At 42.9% G+C, this 26,751-nt stretch overlaps 1 protein-coding gene across 1 annotated transcript in view; it reads right to left on the bottom strand.

Annotated features, from left to right (window-relative positions):
• The window catches only part of LOC132378550 (GMP reductase 1), an 88,405-nt gene extending 62,446 nt beyond the window's left edge, over window positions 1–25,959 (bottom strand). The window contains exon 1 of the mRNA XM_059945535.1: window positions 25,665–25,959. Within this exon, the coding sequence (XP_059801518.1) occupies window positions 25,665–25,751 (87 nt within the window). The 5' untranslated portion in view covers window positions 25,752–25,959. The remainder of the gene's footprint in view (window positions 1–25,664) is intronic.
• Between the last annotated feature and the right edge of the window lie 792 nt (window positions 25,960–26,751).

Raw genomic sequence — 26,751 nt, 5'->3', positions numbered from 1 at the left:
GTTTAAGTAATTTGCACCATTGTAAACGTAAATAAATTCAGGGAGTTTGCGATTAGATTGTCCCAGCAAAGCTAATTGGACATTCAGAAGTGTCTTGCACTGTAGGTATGCAACTCAAAGGAAGCATTGTCAATCAAAGTATTGAAGTAACTATTGAAAGTATATTGAATCATCTCTGTTACCATTGATCTAAAGCAGGGGTCAGCAACCTTTACCACTGAAAGAGCCACTTGGACCCGTTTCCCACAGAAAAGAAAACACTGGGAGCCGCAAAACCCGTTTGACATTTAAAATGAAATAACACTGCATACAACGTTTTTTTTTGCCTTTATGCTATGTATAAACAAACTATAATGTGTTGCATTTATGAAATTGATGAACTCCTGCAGAGAAAACGAAATTACATTTCTGCATGCAACAAAAACATTTTGAACTCCGAAAAAAAGACGTTGGGTTGAAAGTTACTTTTAAGTAAAATATTCAATGTCTATTTGAGTCCTTCTTGTATTTATGAAAAACGCCGAACTTAAATTTTCCGCCAGCAGCAAACCAAAAATAACGTCAGCCAGCTGTCATCCTGAAAAATGAAAGGACTATTTCACTGAACTATGAAAAAATATGAATATAAGTAAAATAATAGGCAATTAAAATATTTATCATACTTGGTTAATGGGATTTCTGCTCCTGGACCTCAGCGCACAGCGTCTGCACATCAGGGCTGTATGATGTCACCTTCATCTTTACACAGGATCGCAAGCTGTCATCTGTGAGGTTTTCAATATCACTCCATTTGTGTTTCTGAGCAAGAACGGCCTTCTGACGGGCAACATCTTCAAGGTCTGCTGTCAAGCGTCTAAACTTGGACACCCATATGTCTTTGTCGGCTATGTCGGCCAGTTCCATCTCAAGATCAGGTTGACTCACACCTGCCAATGCAGTCGTATTCAGTAGGGAAGGATCGATGCTTAAGGGAGTGACCGGGAAGGATAATGTGTTTTTTTCCTCTCTGAACTCACAGAAGCGTTTCCCAAACGATGTTTGCATTGCGATGATTGCAGAATGTAAATACTCCGAAATTATCATGTCGTGACCTTGTTTGAACTCTCTCAAATTGGGGAAGTGAGACAAAGTGCCTTTCTGTAAATCTCTGGCAAGCACTGTCAACTTGCGCTCGAATGCCAAAACATCCTCCAACATGTGCAGGGCTGTACGTCCTTTCCCCTGAAGAGCTGTGTTCAGCGTGTTCAGGTGCGCTGTCATGTCTACCATGAAGTGTAGCTTTTCCAGCCACTCTGGCTGTTCCAGCTCAGGAAAGGTGAGCCCTTTGCTGCCCAGGAAAGTTTTCACTTCTTCCAGACACGCGACAAAGCGTTTCAGCACCTTCCGTCTGGACAGCCAGCGATAAAAACACGTTGTAGCGGTGTCAGTAAACTGCAGTCAAAGATAGCTTTATTCGAACTAAACAGCCTTGCTTTTAAGCCTCCCTCAACCCAGCCCCCATGGACGCAGATGCTGCAAAAGACGCGTACTCACAAACCCCCGTAGGCTATCTCCCTTAGCCGGAATGCCGGCTAATTGTGAGCCGTTTCGGATGTGGCAGGAAATGTACAAGATCACCATAATTACATTTCAAAAGCTAACAAACTAACATAAAATACATTTTAATTAAATACTGACCAATTATTTCCCAAAGCCACAGGGAGCCGCAGCACAGAGGTGAAAGAGCCACAAATGGCTCGGGAGCCGCAGGTTGCCGACCCCCGATCTAAAGGGTATAACAATGTGATGTACTTTCAGCTTGGAAGACTAACACAAGTGTTGCAAGAAGAATGCCTGCTTATTGTGATGATCAAAGACTTCTATATTACCAGATTCAGTGTCTTCAAACACAGTCACAGCATTTTTCGTCACCAATACGGACCAGAAAATGTCTGATAGGCTGAATTTACACTTCCCATCCTAGCCTTACAGGCATTTTGAGATGTTTTGACAGGCTGCTATGATTCAGAACAGTGAGCAAACCTGCTGCCCAGCCCCAAGTGAAAACTTGTTCCAACTTATGAAAAACCGCTTAAGCAAAGCAGCAAAAAGAAGCCCTTGTAACCTTGTTCATAAATCATGGTCATCAGAAGCCCTTGTAACCTTGTTCATAAATCATGGTCATCAGAAGCCCTTGTAACCTTGTTCATAAATCATGGTCATCAGAAGCCCTTGTAACCTTGTTCATAAATCATGGTCATCAGAAGCCCTTGTAACCTTGTTCATAAATCATGGTCATCAGAAGCCCTTGTAACCTTGTTCATAAATCATGGTCATCAGAAGCCCTTGTAACCTTGTTCATAAATCATGGTCATCAGAAGCCCTTGCAACCTTGTTCATAAATCATGGTCATCAGAAGCCCTTGCAACCTTGTTCATAAATCATGGTCATCAGAAGCCCTTGCAACCTTGTTCATAAATCATGGTCATCAGAAGCCCTTGTAACCTTGTTCATAAATCATGGTCATCAGAAGCCCTTGCAACCTTATTCATAAATCATGGTCATCAGAAGCCCTTGTAACCTTGTTCATAAATCATGGTCATCAGAAGCCCTTGCAACCTTGTTCATAAATCATGGTCATCAGAAGCCGTAACCTTGTTCATAAATCATGGTCATCAGAAGAGGCAGAAGAATAGGAGAAAAAGAACCTCCAACAGTACTGGATTTAGACAACATTCGGTTCTCATTACAGTATAAGCTCAGAACTTCTCCCATCTCAAGTGAACTAAAAGAACTTACAACACCAATAAGAAATTATGTCTCCATTAAGTCTGTCCAACTAAACCATTAAGAACGATTCATAAGATCATTTGCCTTGCTTCAAGTTTGAGACTTTGAGTACGAATTAGCTGCTACCATGTCTTCATAATAAGTCATTCAGTAAAAGAACATGAATTAATCTTATCAAGGCCTGATTGGAAAGTGCAATTGAATCCCTGTAGTTCAGTCCAAATTGGTCTCCTGTTAGAAATTCAATCATATCCTCAATGTTCATGGCACGTCATGCACAGAGATCATTCATTCTGAAGGAAGAACCAATTCAACAGAGGACTCACAAGACCAAGACTTTTAAAGTATTGACCTTAGGATTCCCTTGAACTACTACCCTAAACTTCAAACCAAAAATGTCCTTGCGTGTCCAGCCACTCAAATCTCTGACCAATCTCTTAACGGACCTCATCACAGCACGCATCCTACTCCTGGATCAGGGCATACACAAAATTCTACTGTCTCATTCCCCACCACCACACATTTTTGTGGCTGATCCCTCTCTACCATTCAATCTGTCCAGTCTTTACTGCCCCATCCCATCATGTTCTTCTATCTCCAGTCCCAATCCTTTCCACCACCCCAACAACCTCAAACCTCACCACCCCACAATCTCCATGCGGGAGAACTCTTCCCTAACCTTACAAAGACAAAGTCGATGGGGACAAGATTTTGCATACATTTACATGGTCTCTTCCTCCACACACAAGGCTTCAACTTCCTGTGTAATAGAACTTCTTTGCTAGAGGGTCCACCAGAAAACACATCATGGATGTTCACAGATACAAATGAAAAGGCAAAGAAAAAAGAACAGAAATGTACATTCTTTAAGCACAATTCCAGCTCAGTATACTGAGACAACAGCTTAGCATTCATTTTAACAACTGTTTGAAAGCAAAAAAGTACTATACAAAATATTTTTACAGGTGAATACTATTGTTCAATTTTCCAATGGCATTACTATTGGAAAAGAATGCATTAGCAATGCAAGCAAGAAAATGGCATAACAACTAATGTTAATGGATTTGTTTCTAGTGATGATATCAGGCAGGTCAGTTCCACTTCCATGAGCCAACTCTTGATCAGGCACAGCTCCCAGCATCCAACCCAATGTGGGACTTGCATGAACTCCTGTTCTAAGCCACCAGCCTTGTGCTATTTCCCTGAAATTCTGAGTCACAGCCAGTGTGCCACATCGGGAACACTGACACTCAACATTCATAGTAAGCTGATAACATGAACGGTATCAGGTTAAAGAGAGTACACATACATTCATAAGGTATTACTGAACACATCTGGGACTCTAACTATTCCACAGTCCACCTATTTATGTAAATTATGCAAAAGCAGCTTTTCCTTTTTGTCAAATGATTTCTGGGGACACCAAGCGCTTAAAATGCTAACAGAAATTATTTCCACTCACCAAGGAGTTATTTTTATACCAATAGACACAAAACTACCACCAACAAATTTCAAAGATAAAATAATTTTAAATATCACTTATTTGTAGGTATTTAGTGGTGTCAGGGTCCATATTCCAGTGCTCACTACCAACTAGTTCAGGAAGAAAGCTTGCCACCATTCTGAGGACAACCAAAGACTGGCACTAAATGCCAATTATGCCAGAGCCCACATCCCAAAAACAGATGAAATTGAAACCTGGTTAACTTCTCAACAAGTTAACCAATCAATGTCAGTCTGGGATCACCACTGTTCACAGAAACCAGACGTTCTGCTTTTAATTGATCCAAGTGGTTTTCTGGTCACGAAAACAATTTCGGCAAAGCTTAATTTGACAAGCCACAGAACTAAACACAAGTAACAGAAAATCTGCAGATACTGGAAACCCAAGCAACACACACAAAATGCTGGAGGAACTCAGCAGGCCAGGCAGCATCCATGGAAAAGAGTACAGTTGACCTGGGCCTCCGTACCTCCCTCTGCAATTGAATCTTCAACTTCCTAACCGGAAGACCACAATCTGTGCAGATTAGTGATAATATTGCCTCCTTGCTGACGATCAACAATGGCGCACCTCAGAGGTGTGTGCTTAGCCCACTGCTCTACTCTCTCTATACCCATGTCTTTGTGGCTAGGCATAGCTCAAATACCACCTATAAATCTGCAGATGATAACAACCATTGTTGGTAGAATCTCAGATGAAGACGAGAGGGCAACAAGAGTGAGATATGCCAACTAGTAGAGTGGTGTTACAGCAATTACTTTGCACTCAGTCCTGACTAAGGGTCTCAACCCGAAATGTTGACTGCTCCTTTCAACGGATGTTGCCCGACCTGCTGAGTTCATCCAGCTTTTTTGTAAGTCTTGCACTCAACATCTGTAAGACAAAAGAGTTGATTGTGGACTTCAGGAAGGACAAGACAAAGGGACACATACCAATCCTCCTAGAAGGATCAGAAGTGGAGAGAGTGAGCAGTTTCAAGTTCCTGGGTGTCATGATCTCTGAGGATCTAATCTTATGTCAACATATCGATGCAGTTATCAAGAAGACGAGACAGTGACAGTGAAGGCAAGGGGCGGGGGCTACTACACAGGACTGAAAGAAGCTGCAGAGGATTGTAAATCTAGTCAGCTCCATTTTGAATACGAGCTTACAAAGTACACAGGACATCGTCAAGGAGCATAGTCTCAGAAAGGCAACATCCATTATTAAGGACCTCCAGCACCCAGGGCATGCCCTTTTCTCACAGTTACCATCAGGTAGGAGGTGCAGAAGCCTGAAGGCACACACTCAGCGATTCAAGAACAGCTTCTTCCCCTCTGCCATCCAATTCCTAAATGGACATTGAATCTTTGGACACCACCTCACTTTAAAAAAAATATAATTTGTTTTTTGCACAATTTTTAATTTATTCAATATACGAATACTGTAATTGATCTACTTATTTATTATCATTATTATTTTCCTCTATAATATGTATTGCATTGCACTGCTGCTGCTAAGTTAATAAATTTCATGACACATGCCAATGATAATAAACCTGATTCTGACATTGAAGGCTGAGACCCACCCACCCCACCCCAGCAGGACTGGAGAAAAAAAGCTGAGGAGTAGATTTTAAAAGTGGGGGGAGGGGAAATATTGAAACACAATGATAGGTGAAACTAGGAGGGGGGAGTGAAGTAAAGAGCTGGAAAGTTAGTGTGAAAGAGATATAGGGCTGGAGAAGAGGGAAACAATAGAGGACAGAAGGCCATGGAAGAAAGAAAGAGAGAGGAGCAGTAGAGGGAGGTGATGGGCAGCAAGGAGATAAGGTGAGAGAGGGGAAAGGGGACGGGAATGGTGAAGGGGAGGCATTACCAGAAGTCTGAGAGATCGAGGGCCACCCTCCTTTTTTTTCTTCAGTCCTGCTGAAGGGTCTTGGCCTGAAACATCATCTATACTCTTTTCCATAGATGCTGCCTGTCCTGTATGTTCCTCCAGCATTTTGTGTGTGTAGCCACAAAACCAAGCTCAGACTTGCTCAAAATTAAATGTCTCTTCCCCCTGCCTTTTTTAAAAAAAGTTAAAGTTCTGGTTTCCTTGGGTCGTTTTGTAAAAAGCTTGCTTATGCACTTCTTCTGATACAAGAAGCATTTCCTCCAACATTGCGCAACTCCTGAACCTGCAGTTTTTTGTCAATGAGACATTTAACTTTTCAGGGAATTAATCACTCTGTTACTCTGGTGTGGGCTGCTACTGCACACAAATACGATCAACAATGTGATACATAGGCAAGGAGTTGCTAAAAAAAAATCTGCTTCATTTTCCTGAGAAGGAAATGCTGTTCAAATTCCCTAACTTTTATTGCAAACTAAGCTGAAACAACTCAAGTAGCAACTAGCCGTCGAGCAACAAAATTGCACGACGTGGGTCTGCCTGTAAAGTTGTCAAAAAAAAAACACAAATGGCAGAGGATAGGCCCCAACCTCAACTTTGCTGTTTGTCAGCGGTGTCTGGGGCTTTCTATATTTCTGAATGTCTTTAACATGCAAAATCATCAAAAAAAAACACTGAAGATCTGAATAATCATGTAGGTGACTAAAATTTATTTAAATATTTTAAAATAAAGAGCTAAAAACTTAATGAGAAACAAAGACATGTTAAAAATGTAATTTATTCTTCTCTCCCAGCCCTGCAACTCTCATTTTAAAGGGAAGGGTATCCAGAAAATATGGCAGGCTTAAACTGATGTCATACCAGACTCCAATTATGGGATGCTCCTGATGCACATTTGCCCTCCACCCGTAATACATTATGGTCCGCATGGAACTGCTGGCACATGAAACTATCTTTAGTTTAGGATAAATGAAATCATATCAGACATTATAATCAGGTACACAACCAGCTTTATTATTTTAAAGCTGTTTGTAAAAACTGAGTAAATGGTACAAAAGCTCAAAAGGTACAAATGAAGCAGTTGTAAATGTAGTAACCCAGAGAAAGCTATACAGCCTGCTAGGCTATTCCTATAAACCATGGGATTTTAAAGCTTTGTACTTCATCAAAATACTCACCTAATCTCTCATAATGCTTCCAAAACCAAATGGATAATTTCAGCATTGAAGAGATTATATAAATAAGATGACAAAACAGAAGGAAAAAGCAGCTATGATTATATTGAGAGTCTACATTGAAGGAGCCCATTTTATACCATCACTTCAAATTAAAATTGCCCATGATCCCAGGAGGGCTGCCCAGCCAATTCATTCCACATAAGTATTCCAGTTGGCCTTCCCTTCTCAAGTGCAGCTATAATTCTCTGTTGCTAACCTAAAGCAACTCTTAATTTGCTCCTTGTAGTGTAGATAAAGTTAACAGCCTTCTCTATACCTGCCTTATCCAGTACAGGACATTATTGCCATTGTAATAGGTCCAGAACTAAAAAAAAACAGAAGCTACACGGGATCAAAAGAAGCTATAGAAAGCTGCAAAATTAGTCAGCTCCATCTTGGGTACCAGCCTCCATGGTATCTTCAAGAAGCGGTTCCTCAGAAAGGTTCCCCATCACCCAGATATCACCGTCTTCTTACTGTCAGGAAGGAGGCACAGAAGCCTGAAGGCACATGCTCAGAAATTCAGGAACAGCTTCTGCCATCCAATTCCTAAATGGACATTGAAACCATGTACACTACCTCACTTTTTTGTTATTTCTGTTTTTGCACTAATTTTAATTTAACTATTTAATTATATTAGATTCAACTTTGTCACTGTGCCGAGTACAGATACAAAGCCAAATAAAATGCAGTTAGCATCTAACCAGAAATGCGAAGAATAGTGTTATTAACAAAATAACTGAATGACAAAATAAGTGCTACAGCACACAAATATAAAAGTACTGAGACAGTACAATATGGGTGCAATACTGCTTAGCGCTGTGATGTGAGGTTCAGCAGGGTCACAGCCTCAGGGAAGAAGCTCTTCCTGTGCCTGCTGGTGCGGGAACAGAGGCTCCTGTAGTGCCTACTGGATGGGAGGAGAGTAAAAAGTCCATGGTTAGCGTGAGATGCATCCTTGATAATGCTTTTCACCCTGCCCAGGCAGCGTTTATGGTAGATGTTCTCAATGCTGGGCAATTGGGTGCTGATAATCTACTGGGCAATTTTCACCACACGCTGGAGTGCTTTGCAGTCTGATACAGGACAATTGCACTACCACACTGAGATGCAGTTGGTGAGTATGCTCTCAATGGTACAGCAGTAAAAGTCTTGTCAGTATCCTGGGACAGAGGTGAGCTTTCTTGATGCTCCGCAGGAAATAAAGGGGCTGTTGTGCCTTTTTGATCAGGATGGAGGAGTTCAGGGACCAGGTGAGATCCTCAGAAATGTGGACACCAAGGAATTTGAAGCTTGATACACGCTCCACTACAGCTCCTTTGATGTAGATGGGGATGTGAGTGTGGCTCCTAGCATGCCTGAAGTCCTTGGTCTTCTGGGTGTTAGGGGCCAGGTTGTTGTCAGCACGCCACGTGGCCAGGTGCTGGACCTCATCCCTGTAGGCCATCTCGTCATCCCCTCTGATCAGGCCAATCACCATGAGGTCATCTGCGAACTTGATTATGGAGTTAGAATCATGTACAGGAACGCAGTCATAGGTGAAAAGGGAGCACAGAAGAGGGCTCAGCACACAGCCTTGAGGCACGTCGGTGTTCAGGGTGAGAGTGGAGGAGGAGAGGTTGTCTCACTTAACAGATTGGGGTCTGTTAGTCAGCAAGTCCAAGGCCCAATTGCAGAGCTGATACCAAGCTGGCAAAGTTTGCCAGTCAGCTTGGAGGGGGTCACAATATTGAATGCTGAACTGAAGTCAATGAACAGCATTCTGACGTCAGGGTTGGAGCTGTCCAGGTGGGTCAGGGCAGAGTGAGGTGCCGTGGAGATGGCATCCTCTGTTGACCTGTTGGTGCGATAGGCAAATTGATGCGGGTCCAGGGTAGTGGGCAGATAGGATTTCAGATATGATAGAACCAGTCTCTCAAAGCACTTTGTGAGTGAGTGCAACACACATACAAACGTACACACACACACGCGCACCTTATTGTCATTGATTTACTTATTTATTTTTTCTCTCTATTATCATGTATTGCATTGTACTGCAGCCGCTAAGTTAACAAATTGCACAACATATGCCAGTGATATTAAACCTGCTCCTGAACTCCACATAGTACTATTACTGCCTGGAATTGTTCCTCTGCCCGCACATCCATTCACAGTGAGATCATCTCAGATACCCACCGAAAAGGTAATTCCTCTGCTTTGTTGACTCAGGGGGAGGGGGTGGAAATGGGAGGATAAAGTTGGGCTGATAATGCATACACACAGGACCACTTCTAGGCGAGTAGGATGAATTTATTTCCTTAGGAGCATAGGAATAGGAAAGATCAAAGAAACTCCTGCAATAAGGGTCATTCTTCAACCCTTTCCACCATTCAAGATGAATACATGGATTCCTACTACCCTTTGTGAAGAGGCATTTCTGACTACCCTGCTGAATAGCCAGGTCCAAACATCAGAGTTACTTTCCCCTCACTCACTAACAACTTTAAAATCCAACAGATCACCATTTAATCAGTAATCATCCAGGGGAAGTGGTTGAGGTAGGCACAGTTACAACTTTTAAAAGATAGTTGGACAGGTCCATGGATAGGAAAAGGTTCAAGGAGTACAGGCCAAATGGGACCAGCTCAGATGACCATCGTGGTCAGCATGGACCAGATGGGCTAAAGGGCCTGTTTGTGTCATGTGACTCATACAACACAAAAGGATATTAATAAGAGTTAGGAAATTATGATGCAGTTGTACAAGATTTTGAGTGTTTTGTAGTCTTTGTCACCATTTTATAGGGAAAAATAATTAAACTTTGTTGGATCTGACTGTTTTAATTTTAACCTTCATTTTCTTTGCAATTTAACAATCAATTATCTACTTGTATCTTAAGTAGCCTTTATATACACTTAACAGTTTAATATGTCTCTAGTGGCTATACAAAATGATTCTAAAGCTTGTTTGCCTTTCATTAAGTATTTTTTCATTGGTTAACTTTTTACTGCAGTACTGAGTAAGTATTTTCTAATTGGATTATTGTCTACAGATTAGAATGGGAGTTTTCTTATCTCTATGGCATAAAAGTAGCTGATCTGTGCTAAGTGCTACCTTTTCTTTAGTTCCGCTCTTCAAGTAGTAAGGCTGCCCCCGCCTTTCATCACTGTTCTGTTCCTGTTCTTTGTTCTATCAACTCTTATTAAAACAGTTTCAAAGCAACAAGTTTAATGCCTCATTCCTGACTTCTAAAAGACCTTGGATTTAAACACCATAATCCAATAATTTTGACATAGTCCACAATATATTTCAGAGTTTAAAATTTATTACACTCAAAGACAAAGAGGAGAATTTTTAGCATGCAGCAATAAGGGTAAGAACTTCCTCTTAAGTCTGAGAAATAAAGTTCTGGCTTCGAATATCAGACGGAAATCAGGATTTGGGACTGGTGCATTTCTATTTAAAAAGGGAACAGCTGTGAAAATATTGGTTGCAATCTGTTTGGTCCTTACTGATTTGGTATTGATCTATTTTGGTCACACGGCAATCAATTTTAGTGCCTGGTGAAAATAGTGATCATTACAATCACTATTTGATCATGTTCTCTTTGCTTCTTGGATCAATTTATAGTGCTGGATCAATCTATGTGGTTACGATCTACTTAGTTACAATCTATTAATATTTCAAGATATTGGTCAAACTGATAAGAGTACATATGAATTGAGATCAAGTTGAAACAATAGCTAAAAGTACTAAAACACCTGAATAAGTCACTTTTATTGTCATTTCGACCATAACTGCTGGTACAGTGCATAGTAAAACTGAGACAACGTTTTTCAGGACCATGGTGTTACATGACACAGTACAAAAACTAGACTGAACTACGTTAAAAAAAACAACACAGAGAAAGCTACCCTAGACTACAGACATACACAGGACTGCATAAAGTGCACAAAAACAGTGCAGGCATTACAATAAATAATAAACAGGACAGTAGGGCAAGGTGTCAGTCCAGGCTTCGGGTATTGAGGAGTCTGATAGCTTGGGAGAAGAAACTGTTACACAGTCTGGTCGTGAGAGCCCGAATGCTTCAGAGCCTCTTCCCAGACGGCAGGAGGGAGAAGAGATTGTATGAGGGGTGCATGGGGTCCTTCATAATGCTGTTTCCGTTGTGGATGCAGCGTGTAGTGTAAATCTCCGTGATGGCAGGAAGAGAGACCCCGATGATCTTCTCAGCTGACCTCACTATCCGCTGCAGGGTCTTGCGATCCGAGATGGTGCAATTTCCGAACCAGGCAGTGATGCAGCTACTCAGGATGCTCTCAATACAACCCCTGTAGAATGTGATGAAGATGGGGGGTGGGAGATGGACTTTCCTCAGCCTTCACAGAAAGTAGGGACGCTGCTGGGCTTTCTTTGCTATGGAGCTGGTGTGGAGGGACCAGGTGAGATTCTCCGTCAGGTGAACACCAAGAAATTTGGTGCTCTTTACGATCTCTATCGAGGAGCCGTCGATGTTCAGCGGAGAGTGGTTGCTCTATGCCCTGTAAAAACATCTGTTTGATAAAATCAACAAAAATTCCAGACGAAAATTACCATTGTTAAGTTTATTAATAAGAAGGAACACATTAAAATCTGGAAAATGGCTGTTACTGATTTAGAGACAAGACCGTGTGTTCAATCGATGGAATGTGTAAATGATTAAAAGAGATAACGGGGTGAGTAAAGTCTTTTACTAATCAAAAAATGCGAAACTTGCATAAAACCAGGGAGCAAATCATTGCATTAACCAAATGGGTGGAAGAACAACAAGGTAATTCAATCAATGTGCACAGTTCGAGGCTTATAAATAAACTGAAACAATGTAGGAAGGGGCATCTGTGATTTCAAGTGGCAGATCTGCAAGTGATGCTACTGCTGGTGCTCTACGCTGGAAAACACCCACTTCTGAAGCTTTGCCTGAAGAATTACAGATCACATCGAACAGTCTCTCTATTCAGTGCCACTATCCGAACTACACATAATTACATCATAAAGCGGACAGTCATCTGAGACAGTGACACCATCTGAACTCTGAGGAATTACAGGATGGACATGACATGAACTCTACAGTGGCCCCTAGTGACTCAGAAGGGAATGACAGCGATGGAACAATAAGATTGACAGCTGAGTCACAGCTGCTCCAGTAAAGACCAATGGAGTGAAGACACACAGGACTGAAGATGAAACCATTGTTGACAAACTAGTGAGATTCATCAACTATTACTCAATCATTGACAATATGCTAAAAGGCAGTAGGTGCTCAGACGACCCTGTGACTCTTAATAAAGAACAACTGAAAGCACTATTAACTGAAAGGTGACATTAAGAATCCCTGACACAGGCAATTCGTTTACCCTGTATGTCAATGGAAAACACATAATGGTAGTTCTAACATAAGAACATGGAGACCAACAGTGTGCTGTCTCTCATTACTCTGCCAAAGCTCTAATTCTATACATTGCTAGCTCTTCAATGATTGAGAGGAATTCAAATGATTGCTTCTGAAACTGAAGAACTGGTATCAGGAAGCATGGCTCCTGGTACCTCCGTGCAACAGGCAGAACTAAAAGCTTTAATTGAGCCCGTAAGTTAGTGGAAGGGAGATCAGCTAAAATCTACACTGATTCTCAATACGCTTTTGGAGTTGAGGATGATTTGGGAAACTTGTAGACAATAAGAGGATTTCTTATGGCTGTAGGAACCACAATCAAAATGACCAACTAGTACAAGAATCTACGCATGTCATACAACTGTCGTCAGAAGTTGCTGTATTGAAACATAACAGTTACTCTGATATGACAACAATGGAAAGCCGTAGAAATAAAGAGAAATAAACAAAGTACCAAGAACATACAGTGAACTAACAACTGGAATTATGGAAATGACATTCAACTCTGTATCACAGATGGACTTACAAGATATCTGCAAGATACAAGCTTAATGCTCTAGACAGTATAAGTGGTTCTGGATGGAGAATGGTGGGGAGGGGGGATTAAACAGTGATGGAGCATAGAGATATGGCACTAGTCACAGACTAGTTGCCCCAACCACATTGCTCCCTTATCTGGCACAGCAAATACACTTCCTTTGACACAGTGGAAGCAAAAGTTCAGACATAAGCTCAACAAATGTCTGAAAGGTGCACAACACGCCATAAAACAAATGCTGGAGCAGCGGAAAAGCTGCCACAATTAACTCCTCCCGCCCCACCCTATCCATTTTTATATTTACAGTGGACTACATTTCTTTACCAAAGTATCAAGGATACTCAGATGTACCGGTAATAGTGGACAAGTTTTCAAGAAGGGTGGAAGCTAATGCAGCAGGGAAAACTACTATCACACACACAGCAAACACCCTTGGTCAAGGGCTATACTCCTAGGTGGGGATTGCTGTGTCACATCGACTCTGACCAGGGAACACATTTCACTGGGAGTGTTTGTCAGGAATTATATCCATTGATGAACATTGAATGATCTTTTCATTGTCCACATCACCCAGAGTCCTCAGGACAGGTTGAACGAATAAATTGAATCATTAATCAACGAGTAAGTATAATGAGGAAGGCATACCATGGTCTGCATTTCCTATGGTCTTATGTAGCATGAGAGCAGCCCAAAACAAAAAAACCAAACTAAGTCCATTCGAGATGGTTAAAGGGTGTCCTTTGTCACTGATGGAAGCCCTCAATCCCAGAGAAGTGATATACACATTATAAGCAGACAGTTTAGTTAACTATTGTGTGAAATTTAACTCAAGCTGCACAGTCTGCTTTTCAACAGCTTTGACAAGGACCTTCAGTCGTCAACTCAGAGGGTCGTCAATACTGACCCTGAGTCTCCAGAGGGTTCCTGTGCTGTGGAAGACTTCCTGCCTTGTCCCTGTACCGAAGATGCCGCACCCCAGTGGCTCCAATGACTATAGACTGGTGGCATTGACCTTCCACATCATGAAGACCCTGGAGAGACTTGTTCTAGAGCAGCTCCGGCCTATGGTTAGGCCACACTTAGACCCCCTCCAGTTCGCCTACCTGCCCCGACTAGGAGTTGAGGATACTATCGTCTACCTGCTGAACCGTGTATATGCCCACCTGGACAAGCCAGCGAGCACTGCGAGGGTCATGTTTTTTGACTTCTCCAGTGCGTTCAACACCATCCGCCCTGCTCTGCTGGGTGAGAAGCTGACAGTGATGCAGGTGGATGCTTCCCTGGTGTCATGGATTATTGATTACCTGACTATCAGACCACAGTACATGCACTTGCAACACTGTGTGTCAGACAGGGTGGTCAGCAGCACTAGGACTCCACAGGGGACTGTCCTGTCTCCCTTTCTCTTCACCATCTACACCTCGGACTTCAACTACAACACAGAGTCTTGCCATCTACAGAGATTTTCTGATGACTCTGCCATAGTTGGATGCACCAGCAAGGGAGATGAGGCTGAGTACAGGGCTACGGTGGGAAACTTTGTCACATGGTGCGAGCAGAATCATCTGCAGCTTAATGTGAAAAAGACTAAGGAGCAGTCAGTGGACCTGAGGAGGGCTAAGGCACCGGTGACCCCTGTTTCCATCCAAGGGGTCAGCGTGGACATAGTGGAAGATTACAAATACCTTGGGATACGAAAGGCCAGTGATGTTGTGGGGTGGAACTGCACTCTCTGACGGTAGTGTCTGAAAAGAGGATGCTGTCCAAGTTGCATGCCATCTTGGACAATGTCTTCCATCCACTTCATGATGTACTGGTTAGGCACAGGAGTACATTCAGCCAGAGACTCATTCCACCGAGATGTAGCACTGAGCGTCATAGGAAGTCATTCCTGCCTGTGGCCATCAAACTTTACAACTCCTCCCTCGGGTGTCAGACACCCTGAGCCAATAGGCTGGTCCTGGACTTATTTCCACTTGGAATAATTTACTTATCATTATTTAATTATTTATGGTTTATATTGCTATATTTCTACACTATTCTTGGTTGGTGCGACTGTAACGAAACTCAATTTCCCTCAAGATCAAGAAAGTATGTCTGTTTGTTAATTACCAACTCGAAAGTGGAAGGTAAAAGTAAGTGGGTACACACCAGCCACTGCAAGTGAGATCCGGTTAAGACAACAAGCGCTGTGGTTAAAGTGCCAGTAACCCCTGACTCAGTGCTGGACCAGAGCGAGCAAATCACCAAGCAAATCGAAAACATTATGGAGGTTATACTAATATTGTTATTAGTAGTTGTATTTTTCCCAATTTTCCCTACCCACAATGTGTCCATTGAGAATACTTATAATGTATACTTCTATTATTTATAATAAGAAAGACATTACAATTTAACAAAGCTCTTGTAAAGTAATAAGAAATGGTCCAAGCTCATGGAACTTGTGCATTTACTTTGTGCAGAAATGGAGTCTACACCCCTCTTCCATGTAACTGGTTAGGATCTTGTTATTCAGGGTATGTTTTTTCCCTGCCATGAGACATACACAGACTTACCATGACCTCCAGAGTATAGAAGCAAACGAGACAATTCACAAGATCATTTTGCCTCAAATTTATTCCCATTTTATGGTTTGCAAGGACTACAAGAGAGATTATAGATTTTGTTGCAGCTTTAGAAAGAGTAACCAAAGAAACAGCTGATGCCTTGGGAAAAGTAACAATAGAAATGATCACCGTGCACAAGATGCTCTTTCAAAACTGTATGGCATTAGATCTTCACTGAACGATTGTGGGCGGTGGGGCTGGGGGAGAGATCATGTGCTGTTATAGGCAAGGTGTGTTGTACTTACAAAGCTGAAGGCATAACTAATTTGGCTGATAATATTCAAATCAATTAAATCAAACAAAGTTTAATTATCATTCAAACCATACATAGATACAGCTGAATGAGACAGCATTTTTCTGGGGTCAAGGTGTAAAACATTCAAAATAGCAAGCAAATATTCAAAAATAGCGAGCAACATAATTCAAAATATCAAGCAAAGCATATTTACTTAAAAGTAGAACATAATATAGTCCAAGACCTTAAGTGACAATGTCCAGCAGTCGACGAGTCTTCTGGCAGTGTGCAGATGCACACAATCCAGCCTATCACTCCACTACTTGAACACAGGAGGGCAGCACCGAGGGGCAACGCCAGGCCCCAGACGAGCTTGGACACCATGCTGTAGCGCTTCTGCATCTCTCACCTGGTCTGCAGCAGGATTGAGGCCTAGTTCTCACTACAACCCCATGTCACCTACAGAGCTGCCATGTCATCCGTCCCTCTACCAGACAAAGGTAACAGGCCAGCGGTAACTTCTATTACCCCTATCCAACAGAGTCTTGCGATCACAGGTGAAATGTCTGAGACAATCTCAAACAGTTATACTGCACCAACTCCAATGCTTCCAAGTAGCCGGCCAGGTCAGCTCCTCCAACATTCAATCATCAAGCAGATCTCTGATGGAGTAGCATTGCAGTACCTGATGTAGGGGGTAGAATTGTCTTTGGATCGTAAAAGCAAATTTTACAAAGAGAAAAGTGTTGCTTCCCCCCACGCCACTATCTTATTGTAAGACCTGAAGTGGCAGCTAAAATACATCAGTCTGGTGGATGGGATTTCTTTAAGTGTCAGAGTTTGGGGTTACTCAATACTGTACTACAAGTCATGTTATTCATGATAATGTCATCACAGTTTAGATCTTTTTTACTTGTTTAAAGGCGATCATTAACAGAACAGTTCAAACACACATAAATGTGCCTACTAATCTAGCAAACCATACATAATCTTATAAATAGTTTGAATATATACCCTTTAATTTTTCATGACCTAAATAGTTGCTTTGATTATTTCGATTGTAATGTAGATTCCACAAGCTTTCCTGCCTCTGAATTTCATCAAATGGTTCGTATTTTCTTCGTTGGTTAACTTTTTACTGCAGTATTTAGTAAGAATTTGCTAATTGGATTATTATCTGTAGATCAGAATGACATTTTTCTGATCTCTATGGTATAAAAGTAGCTGATTTGTGCTAGGCACCAGCTTTTCTTTGGTTCCTTTCTTCTTCAACGACCAAGACCCCCTCCCCATCACTGTTCGATTCCTGTTCTCTTTGTTCTATCAACTCTTGATAAAACGATTGTAAAGCAACAAGTTTTATGCCTCATTTCTGACTTCTAGAAGACCCTTTGCTTTCAACACCAGAATCCAACAACCAGAAAGAGTGCAGAAAAGATTTGCCAGGATGCTGTCTAAACTTGGGGGCCCGAGTTACAAGAGGTTGTGGAGATGAGCACTTTCTTGCCTGGAACAGAGGAAATCATGCAGAGACCATACAGATATAAATATGATCATTAGAGTTATAGACAGGGTGAAAGTACAGTCTTCCTCCCAGACAGGGGTTGCTGAAAACAAGAGGGCATAAGTTTAATATCAGAGGTTTAATATAAAGAGATTTAAAAGGTATATAAGGAGCAACTTCTTTACACAAAGAGTGGTCCATACTTGGAATGAGCTGCCAGAAATATTGGTTGAGACAGGCACATAAGCAAAATTTGAAAACCATCTAGGTAATTACACGGATAGGAGAGGTTTAGTAGACTAAGCACCAAAGATAGGCAGATGGGACTTTGACCAACACAAAGCATGGACACTCATCCATGCTGACCATGACTCAAAGGCACACAAGCCAAGTCTCTGCCACCTGTTTGCAAGGTTACCTTTCCTCTCGGTACCCCCCCCCTTTAATAACAACAGATCCTCACTGAGGCCTGATTTTACAACCAAGCTCTTTTGATACATAGGGTTGAACCAGAGCTTGAGAAAATCACAGAACTCCAACTCCTCTGTGTTTTAGATGTTTTGAATAAAAGGTCAACATTTCACTAACCAATTCATTTGTACTTATTGTTATGTGTGAAGCCAAGCAGAGCTGCAGAACGGATGCTGCTAACGGATGACCGGTGGGGACCTGTTGTGTGTCCACCCTTGGCTGGGTGACGGGTTCACCATGGAAGAACGGTCGCATCTGGAACGAAGGGGTCACAGTCGGTGACCACAATGGGACAAGAAGACCACGGAAGGTTTGCCTGAAATTTCAGCTGTATCTCTCACTCTCTCTCTCTCTCTCTCTCCCCTCCCCCCAATGGTATCACAACAATTACCTCGAACTACACTAAACTGAACTGAACTCTGCTTCACTTGAAAACTGATCATTTACCCCTAGACTTCCATAGAGCTTGGCTGAATCCTATTCCCATATTTCTGTGTATATGTGTATATTATCATTGCTAACCTGTTACATTTATATCCTTGCATTTAGTGTACTGTATTACTTAATTTACTAATAACTGTTATTAGTTTCTAGTAATTACAGACTCCAACGAATGTTCCATTTCTGCTGGTTTGTCAACCCAGTTATGGGGTACATAACATAAGTGGGGGCTCATCTGGGATTTTGAACACCAAAATTTGGACTGGTTGAATTGATTGGGTTAAATTCCCGTATCTGAAAAAAACACACAAAAAGGGCAAACAACAGAAATGGAGATTGAGAAATTTCTACAGGCGCCAACCTTGGAGGCATTAGAGGATGCCAAGAAATCAGACTTGGTGAATATTGCAAAACGGTTGAATCTTTTGAAGGGGAAGCAGGCAATGAGGAGATCAGAGATACAAAGAACCATCGTTGAGTATTATGTGTCTAAGGATGTGTTTCCCGAAGGGGACCTGGAGGTGGTGTCTGAGAGCAAACCTGGTGGGGCTGCGATTCAGCAGCAGATGGAAAAATTAAGGCACGAGTATGAGTTACGAGTAAAACAGCTAGAAAGGGAGGAGAGAGAGAAGCAGCTAGAAAGGGGGTAAAGGGAAAGAGAGGAAGTGAGAAAGGGAGGAAAGAGAGAGAGAAGGTGCAAGAAAGGGAGTTTGAGCAGATGAAGTTAAAGATAATGCGAGAGGGGGCCGAATGCCGGACCTAGGTGGAGGGTTCAAGGTGACCCAGGAGGTTAAGTTGGTTCCCCCATTTGAGGAGCCCGATGTTGATCGGTACTTTCTACATTTCGAAAAGGTCGCTGTAAGTCAGGACTAGCCGAGGGATAAATGGGCTGTTTTACTCCAGAGTGTGCTTAAGGGAAGGCCCAGCAAGCTTACTCGGCATTGTCAGCAGAAGATGCGAAGAAGTATGATGTGGTAAAAGAGGCTATACTCAGGATCTACGAGTTAGTCCCAGAGGCATACCAGCAAAGGTTCTGGAATGTGAGGAAGCAGTATGTATTTAGAGTTTGCCCATGAAATGCAAATGTATTGTGAGCGTTGGTGCGCCTCAAAAGGGGTCACTGGAGATTATAACAAGCTGTTACAGCTAATGCTGATTCAGCAGTTTAAAGATTGTGCCCCTGAAGGTATGCGGACCCATCTAGATGAGAAAGAGGCAGAAACCTTAGCCGCGACTGCTAAGATAGCGGATGAGTACGTGTTAACACTCAAAGCAAAGTTTACCCCGAGTAAGAGCTACCAGAAGGATAGTAGAGAGGGCAGAGAAAGCCCGCCGGCTAAGCCAGAGAGTAAGCCGGGGACTAGTGAGAAAGGTAAGGAAGACGGGAAACAGTCTGGCAGGAGGTCTCCTAGTTTTGTGTGCTTTAATTGCGGGAAAGCCGGTCATATTGCATCTAGGTGCTTTGCTCTGAAGAAGGAGACGGAAAGGAAAGGTGACTGTGCCAACAGGCTGTGTTAAGCCCATTGAAATGCCGTTAAAAGAGGAGCTAAACCGAGTTCAGTAGGGATGTGAGAAATTCCTTTCAACTGGGTTGGTATCTGTGAGGGAGGGGTCACCCCCAGTGCCAGTAAGGATCTGGAGAGACACTGGGGCTTTTCAGTCCTTAATCCTAAGCAGAGCATTGGAATTCAATAGTGAGACAGATACTAGTGACGGGAACGTGCTAGAAGGGGTTGGAAAAGGGACCGAGTCATACCATTACATAAAGTATTTTTGACGTGTGATTTGGTATCTGGACCAGTCACAATAGGGGTAATTGGACCACTCCCAATACCCGAGGTAGATGCCTTGCTTGGGAATGACCCGGCAGGTGGGGCCGTGTACCCAGCAGTGAAGCTGACTAGCAAGCCTGCCAGGACTGAGGACCCGCCCATAGTTTCTGAAGTTAATCCCGCCTGTGCAGTAACTCGAAGCATGGCCAGAAAAGCAGCAGAGACAGGCGCCAGTTTAAATGAGTCCAGTGTTGATTTAGCTGAGATGTTTTTACCAGCCCTGTATCAAGAGGGTTTAGAGGGTGGTAAAACGGAGAATAGTGGAGCTAAGGAAAGTAAAAGAGACGAGGCAAATTTAGGGTTGTCAAGGAACGAGATTTTGAGCCTTGCCCATAAGCTACCCCTAGGTGGACATTTTGGAGTGAAGAAGGAATTTATGGAGGCACAGAGCCAAGATGAGAAACAGATGTGGCAGCTAGAAGGTCCAGGGTTGGACATAGATGATCTATCTAGCTTGACAGAGCTGTTTGCAGTTGAAGAATTTAAGTGTGTTCCCAATGATGTGAGGGCAGTCCTAGATGAAAAGGATGCCGTTACCTTGAGGGAGTCTGCTGGGATAGCAGACGAGGCTGTCTTAACCCGCAAGGTTGAGTTTACTCCGGAGGGGAGTTACCCAAAGAGTACCTGGGAGGATCAGGGGAACTTGGAATTTGAAAGGGGGATTGGTATTGAAAGCCTAGGAGAGGCAGATGTCCTGTTGGCCTGTGTGCAGGTTGAGGAAGTACCTGTGGATGCACAGGGTAGTGAACCTAGTGTTGAAGCTCAGGAAAAGTCCGAGGGGTCTGACTTAGTTGAAAAGGAATGCAGTCCTTTTGGGTCAGATGGACTTGGTTCAGTTAAGAAAGGGTTAACCTTGGCACCAGTAGAAAGTGAGGATTCTCAGTCATTTGTGTTAAAAGTTAGTGATGAGGTGAAAGCTGGTGAGATGGATATCATTGAAGATATTGAGGGAAAAGGTGTTACTGGACTTTTGAATAAAGTAAATTTAAAGTCGGGTTTGGTTCCAGGACTGTTAACTAAACAATGGACTATTAACAAGATGCCTGCTAGTCAATTACAGTTTATTTTGAGAGATAAAGATAAACGACGTGCTGATGTTGTTCAAGTATGTGATTTGGAGAGGAAAAACCTGAAGTGTTGTTTTGACCCAGAGAGACAATAGATGCAGAAGTAGACCATTCGGCCCTTCGAGCCTGCACCGCCATTCTGAGATCATGGCTGATCATCTACTATCAATACCCAGTTCCTGCCTTGTCCCCATATCCCTTGATTCCCCGATCCATAAGATTCCTTCTTGAAAGCAGCCAGAGAATTGGCCTCCACTACCTTCCGAGGCAGTGCATTCCAGACCCCCACAACTCTCTGGGAGAAGAAGTTTTTCCTTAACTCTGTCCTAAATGACCTACCCCTTATTCTCAAACCATGCCCTCTGGTACTGGACTCTCCCAGCATCTGGAACATATTTCCTGCCTCTATCTTGTCCAATCCCTTAATAATCTTATATGCTGCAATCAGATCCCCTCTCAATCTCCTTAATTCCAGCGTGTGCAATCCCAGTCTCTCTAACCTCTCTGCATAATATAGTCCGGATATCCCAGGAATTAACCTCGTGAATCTACGCTGCACTTCCTCTACAGCCAGGATATCCTTCCTTAAACCTGGAGACCAAAACTGTACACAATACTCCAGGTGTGGTCTCAACAGGGCCCTGTACAAATGCAAAAGGATTTCCTTGCTCTTGTACTCAATTCTCTTTGTTATAAAGGCCAACATTCCTTTAGCCTTCTTCACTGCCTGCTGCACTTTCTCATTCACCTTCAGTGACTGATGAACAAGGACTCCTAGATCTCTTTGCATTTCTCCCTTACCTAACTCTACACTGCTCAGTTAATAATCTGCCTTCCTGTTCTTACTCCCAAAGTGGATAACCTCACACTTATTCACATTAAACGTCATCTGCCAAGTATCTGCCCACTCACTCAGCCTATCCAAGTCACCCTGAATTCTCCTAACATCCTCATTACATGTCACACTGCCACCCAGTTTAGTATCATCAGCAAACTTGCTGATGTTATTCTCAATGCCTTCATCTAAATCATTGAGTAAATCGTAAACAGCTGTGGTCCCAATACCGAGCCCTGTGGCACCCCACTAGTCACCACCTGCCATTCCGAGAAACACCCATTCACCATTACCCTTTGCTTTCTGTCAGCCAGTTTTCTATCCATGTCAATTATCTTCCCCCCAATGCCATGAGCTCTGATTTTACCCACCAATCTCCTATGTGGGACCTTATCAAATGTCTTCTGAAAATCGAGGTACACTACATCCACTGGATCTCCCTCGTCGAACATCCTGGTTACATCCTCGAAAATCTCCAATAGATTAGTCAAGCATGATTTGCCCTTGGTAAATCCATGCTGGCTCGGCCCAATCCTATCACTGCTATCTAGATATGCCACTATTTCATCCTTAATAATGGACTCTAGAATCTTCCCCACTACTGATGTTAGGCTGACAGGATGATAGTTCTCTGTTTTCTCCCTCCCTCCTTTCTTAAAAAGTGGGATAACACTAGCCATTCTCCAATCCTCAGGAACTGATCCTGAATCTAAGGAACATTGCCAATGCATCCGCAGTTTCCGGGGCCACCTCCTTTAGTACCCTAGGATGCAGACCATCTGGACCTGGGGATTTGTCAGCCTTCAGTCCCATCAGTCTACTCATCACCATTTCCTTCCTAATGTCAATCTGTTTCATTTCCTCTGTTACCCTATGTCCTTGGCCCATCCATACATCTGGGAGTTTGCTTGTGTCTTCCCCAGTGAAGATAGATCTAAAGTACTTATTAAATTCTTGTGCTATTTCTCTGTTTCCCATAACAATTTCACCCAAGTCATTCTTCAAGGGCCCAACATTGTTCTTAACCATCTTCTTTCTCTTGACATACCTGAAAAAGCTCCTTTATATTCCTGGTTAGCTTGCGTTCCTACCTCATTTTTTCTCCCTATATTGCCTTTTAAGTTCTGTTGTTCCTTAAAAATTTCCCTATCATCTGTCCTCCCACTCACCTTAGCTCTGTCATATTTCCTTTTTTTTTAATGCTATGTAATCTCTGACTTTCTTTGTGGCCCCTTTCCCCCCTTTGAATCCTTACTTCTCCAGGGGGATGAACTGATTTTGCACCTTGTGCATTATTCCCAAGAATACCTGCCATTGCTGTTCCACTGTCTTTTCTGCAAGGATATCCGTCCAGTTAACTTTGGCCAGCTCCTCCCTCATGGCTCCATAGTTTCCCCTGTTCAACTGCAACACTGACACCTCCGAGCTGCCCTTATCCTTCTCAGATTGCAGATAAAAACTTATCATATTGTGATCACTACCTCCTAATGGCTCCTTTACTTCAAGATCGCTTATCAAATCCTGTTCATTACACAAGGCCAAATCCAGAATAGTCTTGTCCCTGGTCGGCTCTCGTACAAGCTGTTCCAAGAATGCATCCCGTAGGCACTCTACAAACTCCCTATCCTGTGGTCCAGCACCAACCTGATTCTCCCAGTTCACCTGCATGTTGAAATCCCCCATAACTACTGCGACATTACCTTTGTCATATGCTTAACTCCCTATTCAACTTGCACCCAATATCCTTGCTACTGTTTGGTGGTCTGTAGACAACACCCATTAGGGTCTTTTTGCCCTTACTGTTCCTCAGTTCTATCCACACAGACTCTACTTCTCCTGACCTTATGTCCCCCCTTGCAAAGGACTGAATCTCATTCCTCACCAACAGGGCCACCCCACCCCCTCTGCCCACATTTCTGTCCCTACAATAGCACGTATACCCTTGTACATTCATTTCCCAGGTCTGATCTCTCTGCAGCCATGTCTCCGTTATCCTAACAACATCATAGTTACCCATTCGCACCTGAGCTTCAAGCTCATCTGCCTTATTTCTGACACTTCGTGCATTCAGATATAGAATTTTTAGCCCATTTCTCCTCTCTCTGTTTGAATCGCTGCCTATTGTGCTTAACCCAGCTCCCCAAACTCCCATCGGGCTATACGCCCCTAGAATTTTGTTGTCCTTTCTAAATTTACTTATTCTTTCAGCACATTTAACTCCATGTTCTGTCAGACCATCCCTCTGTACATGTGTCCTCCTTATCACTTGTTCCGCCTCACCTTTCTCTACTACACACTTAATATTCCGGAACCGTGTAGTCCCCATCTGTCCTTTATTCTTCATCTCGACTAACTGCTAGTGTCATTAAGGAAACTAATCAAATTAAAGATCCTGAAGATAAAATAATGATTTGTTTGAAATTCATGAGTTGTTTGGAAGTTCAGCAAATGGATTTAGTCTGGACAACATTGGTGATACCTGTGAAGGGGGTCTCTGAAAGCCGTATCCAAGCCGATAAGCCAGCTGACCACGCAAGGGTTAAATGTTCTGTTTCAGTGGAGAAAAGGCCAGGGGTGAGCAAATACCATTTTTGAATAACAGGATCTGATTTTGCAGGAATTTGACTTTTTTTTGTTTATAACAAAGCATATGAAAGATAAAAACATCATGGAAGATTGACTGTTTGAATTAAGTTTAAAAGTAAACTGGAGATTAGAGTTTGCATACACTTCTGTAATGCACCACATTATAATCACACATGTATTGGTTCACACTTTGTAATATACACCTAAGCTAAGAATTACTGTCACTTATTCGGGTGTTACAACATCTTGAGGTTTATATTTGTCCGGCATGGAAGCCACTGATAGTTTACACGGTTTATGGCCACTTGCCCTTGACTTTCCAGAGAAGTATGTTACAGTTGCGAGCTTTACGGCCATAAAAACCGGAGAGCCATAAAAACCGGTCAGACCTTGCAGACTACGGAGCAGTTTACTTGGTTCTGCCGGGCCACCAACAGTGAGGTCTTCTGTGTGGTCAGTTCGAAGTGGACGCAAAGCATTCGCAGCACAAATAATGAAAGCTCAGGACAAACACGCTCAGCAGGACAGAAGTAATCGAGTTCCAATGAGACATAATCGCCAGTCAAAGGATTGGGTTACTTGATCTTCAATTCGTCCCTGTATAAACTCGCTGCCAAACTACAAGGCTGGTCTAAACAAAACAACTTTTGCAAAACACCTGAAGACCCTGCTGAAATAACCGCGGTGTATTAAAGAGGGGCGGGGTTAGACTAACAGGTTTAAAGTGCCCCCCCCCCCCCCCCCCCGAAAGCTTCCGCGGACACTGTTCCTCACCTCGGACCTGCTCTTCAAGCTGCTCCGTTTGGGTCGCACCAGGACATCCTTGAAGTCCAGTTTAAGGTCGGCGTCTACCCGGGGCATGGTGAGGACTGCTGCAGTACGAAACCTCGTCCGATGCAGCAAAAGCCCGCAGTCTGTGCTCACCGCTCATTTATAGCCCTGCAGCACTGCAGCCGCCTCGCACTTTATTTGGACACATGGTATAACCCAGGCTGCTGCACTGCACTGCCCTCCCTCTGCGCGGGAAGACTGCAGAGCTAAACAACCACAGGGCATCCTTGGACAACAGCCAGCGGCTCTTCCGCTGAAGGGACATCCCCTCCTCTCCACGTGTGAAAGGGAGTTTGCAATTACGTTTGAAAGATCGATGTTGCATTCCGCATCACCCAGCCCAGCCAACGTGCACTGAACAAAATCTGCAGATACTGGAAATGCGAACAAAATGAAACAGACAAAAACGCGGGGAAGTCTGCAGATGCCGGGAAACAAAGTAACACACACAAAACGCTGCAGGGACTCAGCGGGTCAGGTGGCCACTGTGGAAATGAATAGATAGCCTACGTTTCAAGCGGTGACTCTTCTTCAGAATATGCTGTGTTTGTGGAAAAAGCTTCTTTTTGAAACAATGTTGAACCTCTGTTTAAGAAGGGAGCAAGGGAAAATCCTGGGAATTATACAGTAGAGTCAGTTGTAGGGAAATTTCTGGAGAAAATTCCAGAAATGTGTTGGGATGGGATATATGAGCATTTAGAAACCCATGGCCTAAATAGAGAGAGCCAACCAACTTGATTTTTTGACAATGTGACTAGAGAGATTGATGAGGGTAGGGCAGTGGATGTTCTCTATGTGGATTTTGGTAAGGCATTTGACAAAGTTCTTCAAGGGAAGCTCATCCGGAAGATTAAATGTATGGGATCTGTGGTGAATTGGCTGCTTGGATTCAGAACTGGCTTATGCATAAAAGACAGAGGATAATAATTGAAGGGACTTACTTGAGTTGGAGATGTGTAATTAGTGGAGTTCTGCAGGGATCTGTACTGGGACCTCTGCTGTTTGAGATGTATGTAAATGAGCTGGATGA

This window comes from Hypanus sabinus, chromosome 20 (genome assembly GCF_030144855.1).
Source record: "Hypanus sabinus isolate sHypSab1 chromosome 20, sHypSab1.hap1, whole genome shotgun sequence".
Taxonomy (NCBI): Eukaryota; Metazoa; Chordata; class Chondrichthyes; order Myliobatiformes; family Dasyatidae; genus Hypanus; species Hypanus sabinus.
Note: the sequence above shows the minus strand (reverse complement) of the source record. Positions and strands in the feature narration are given on the sequence as shown.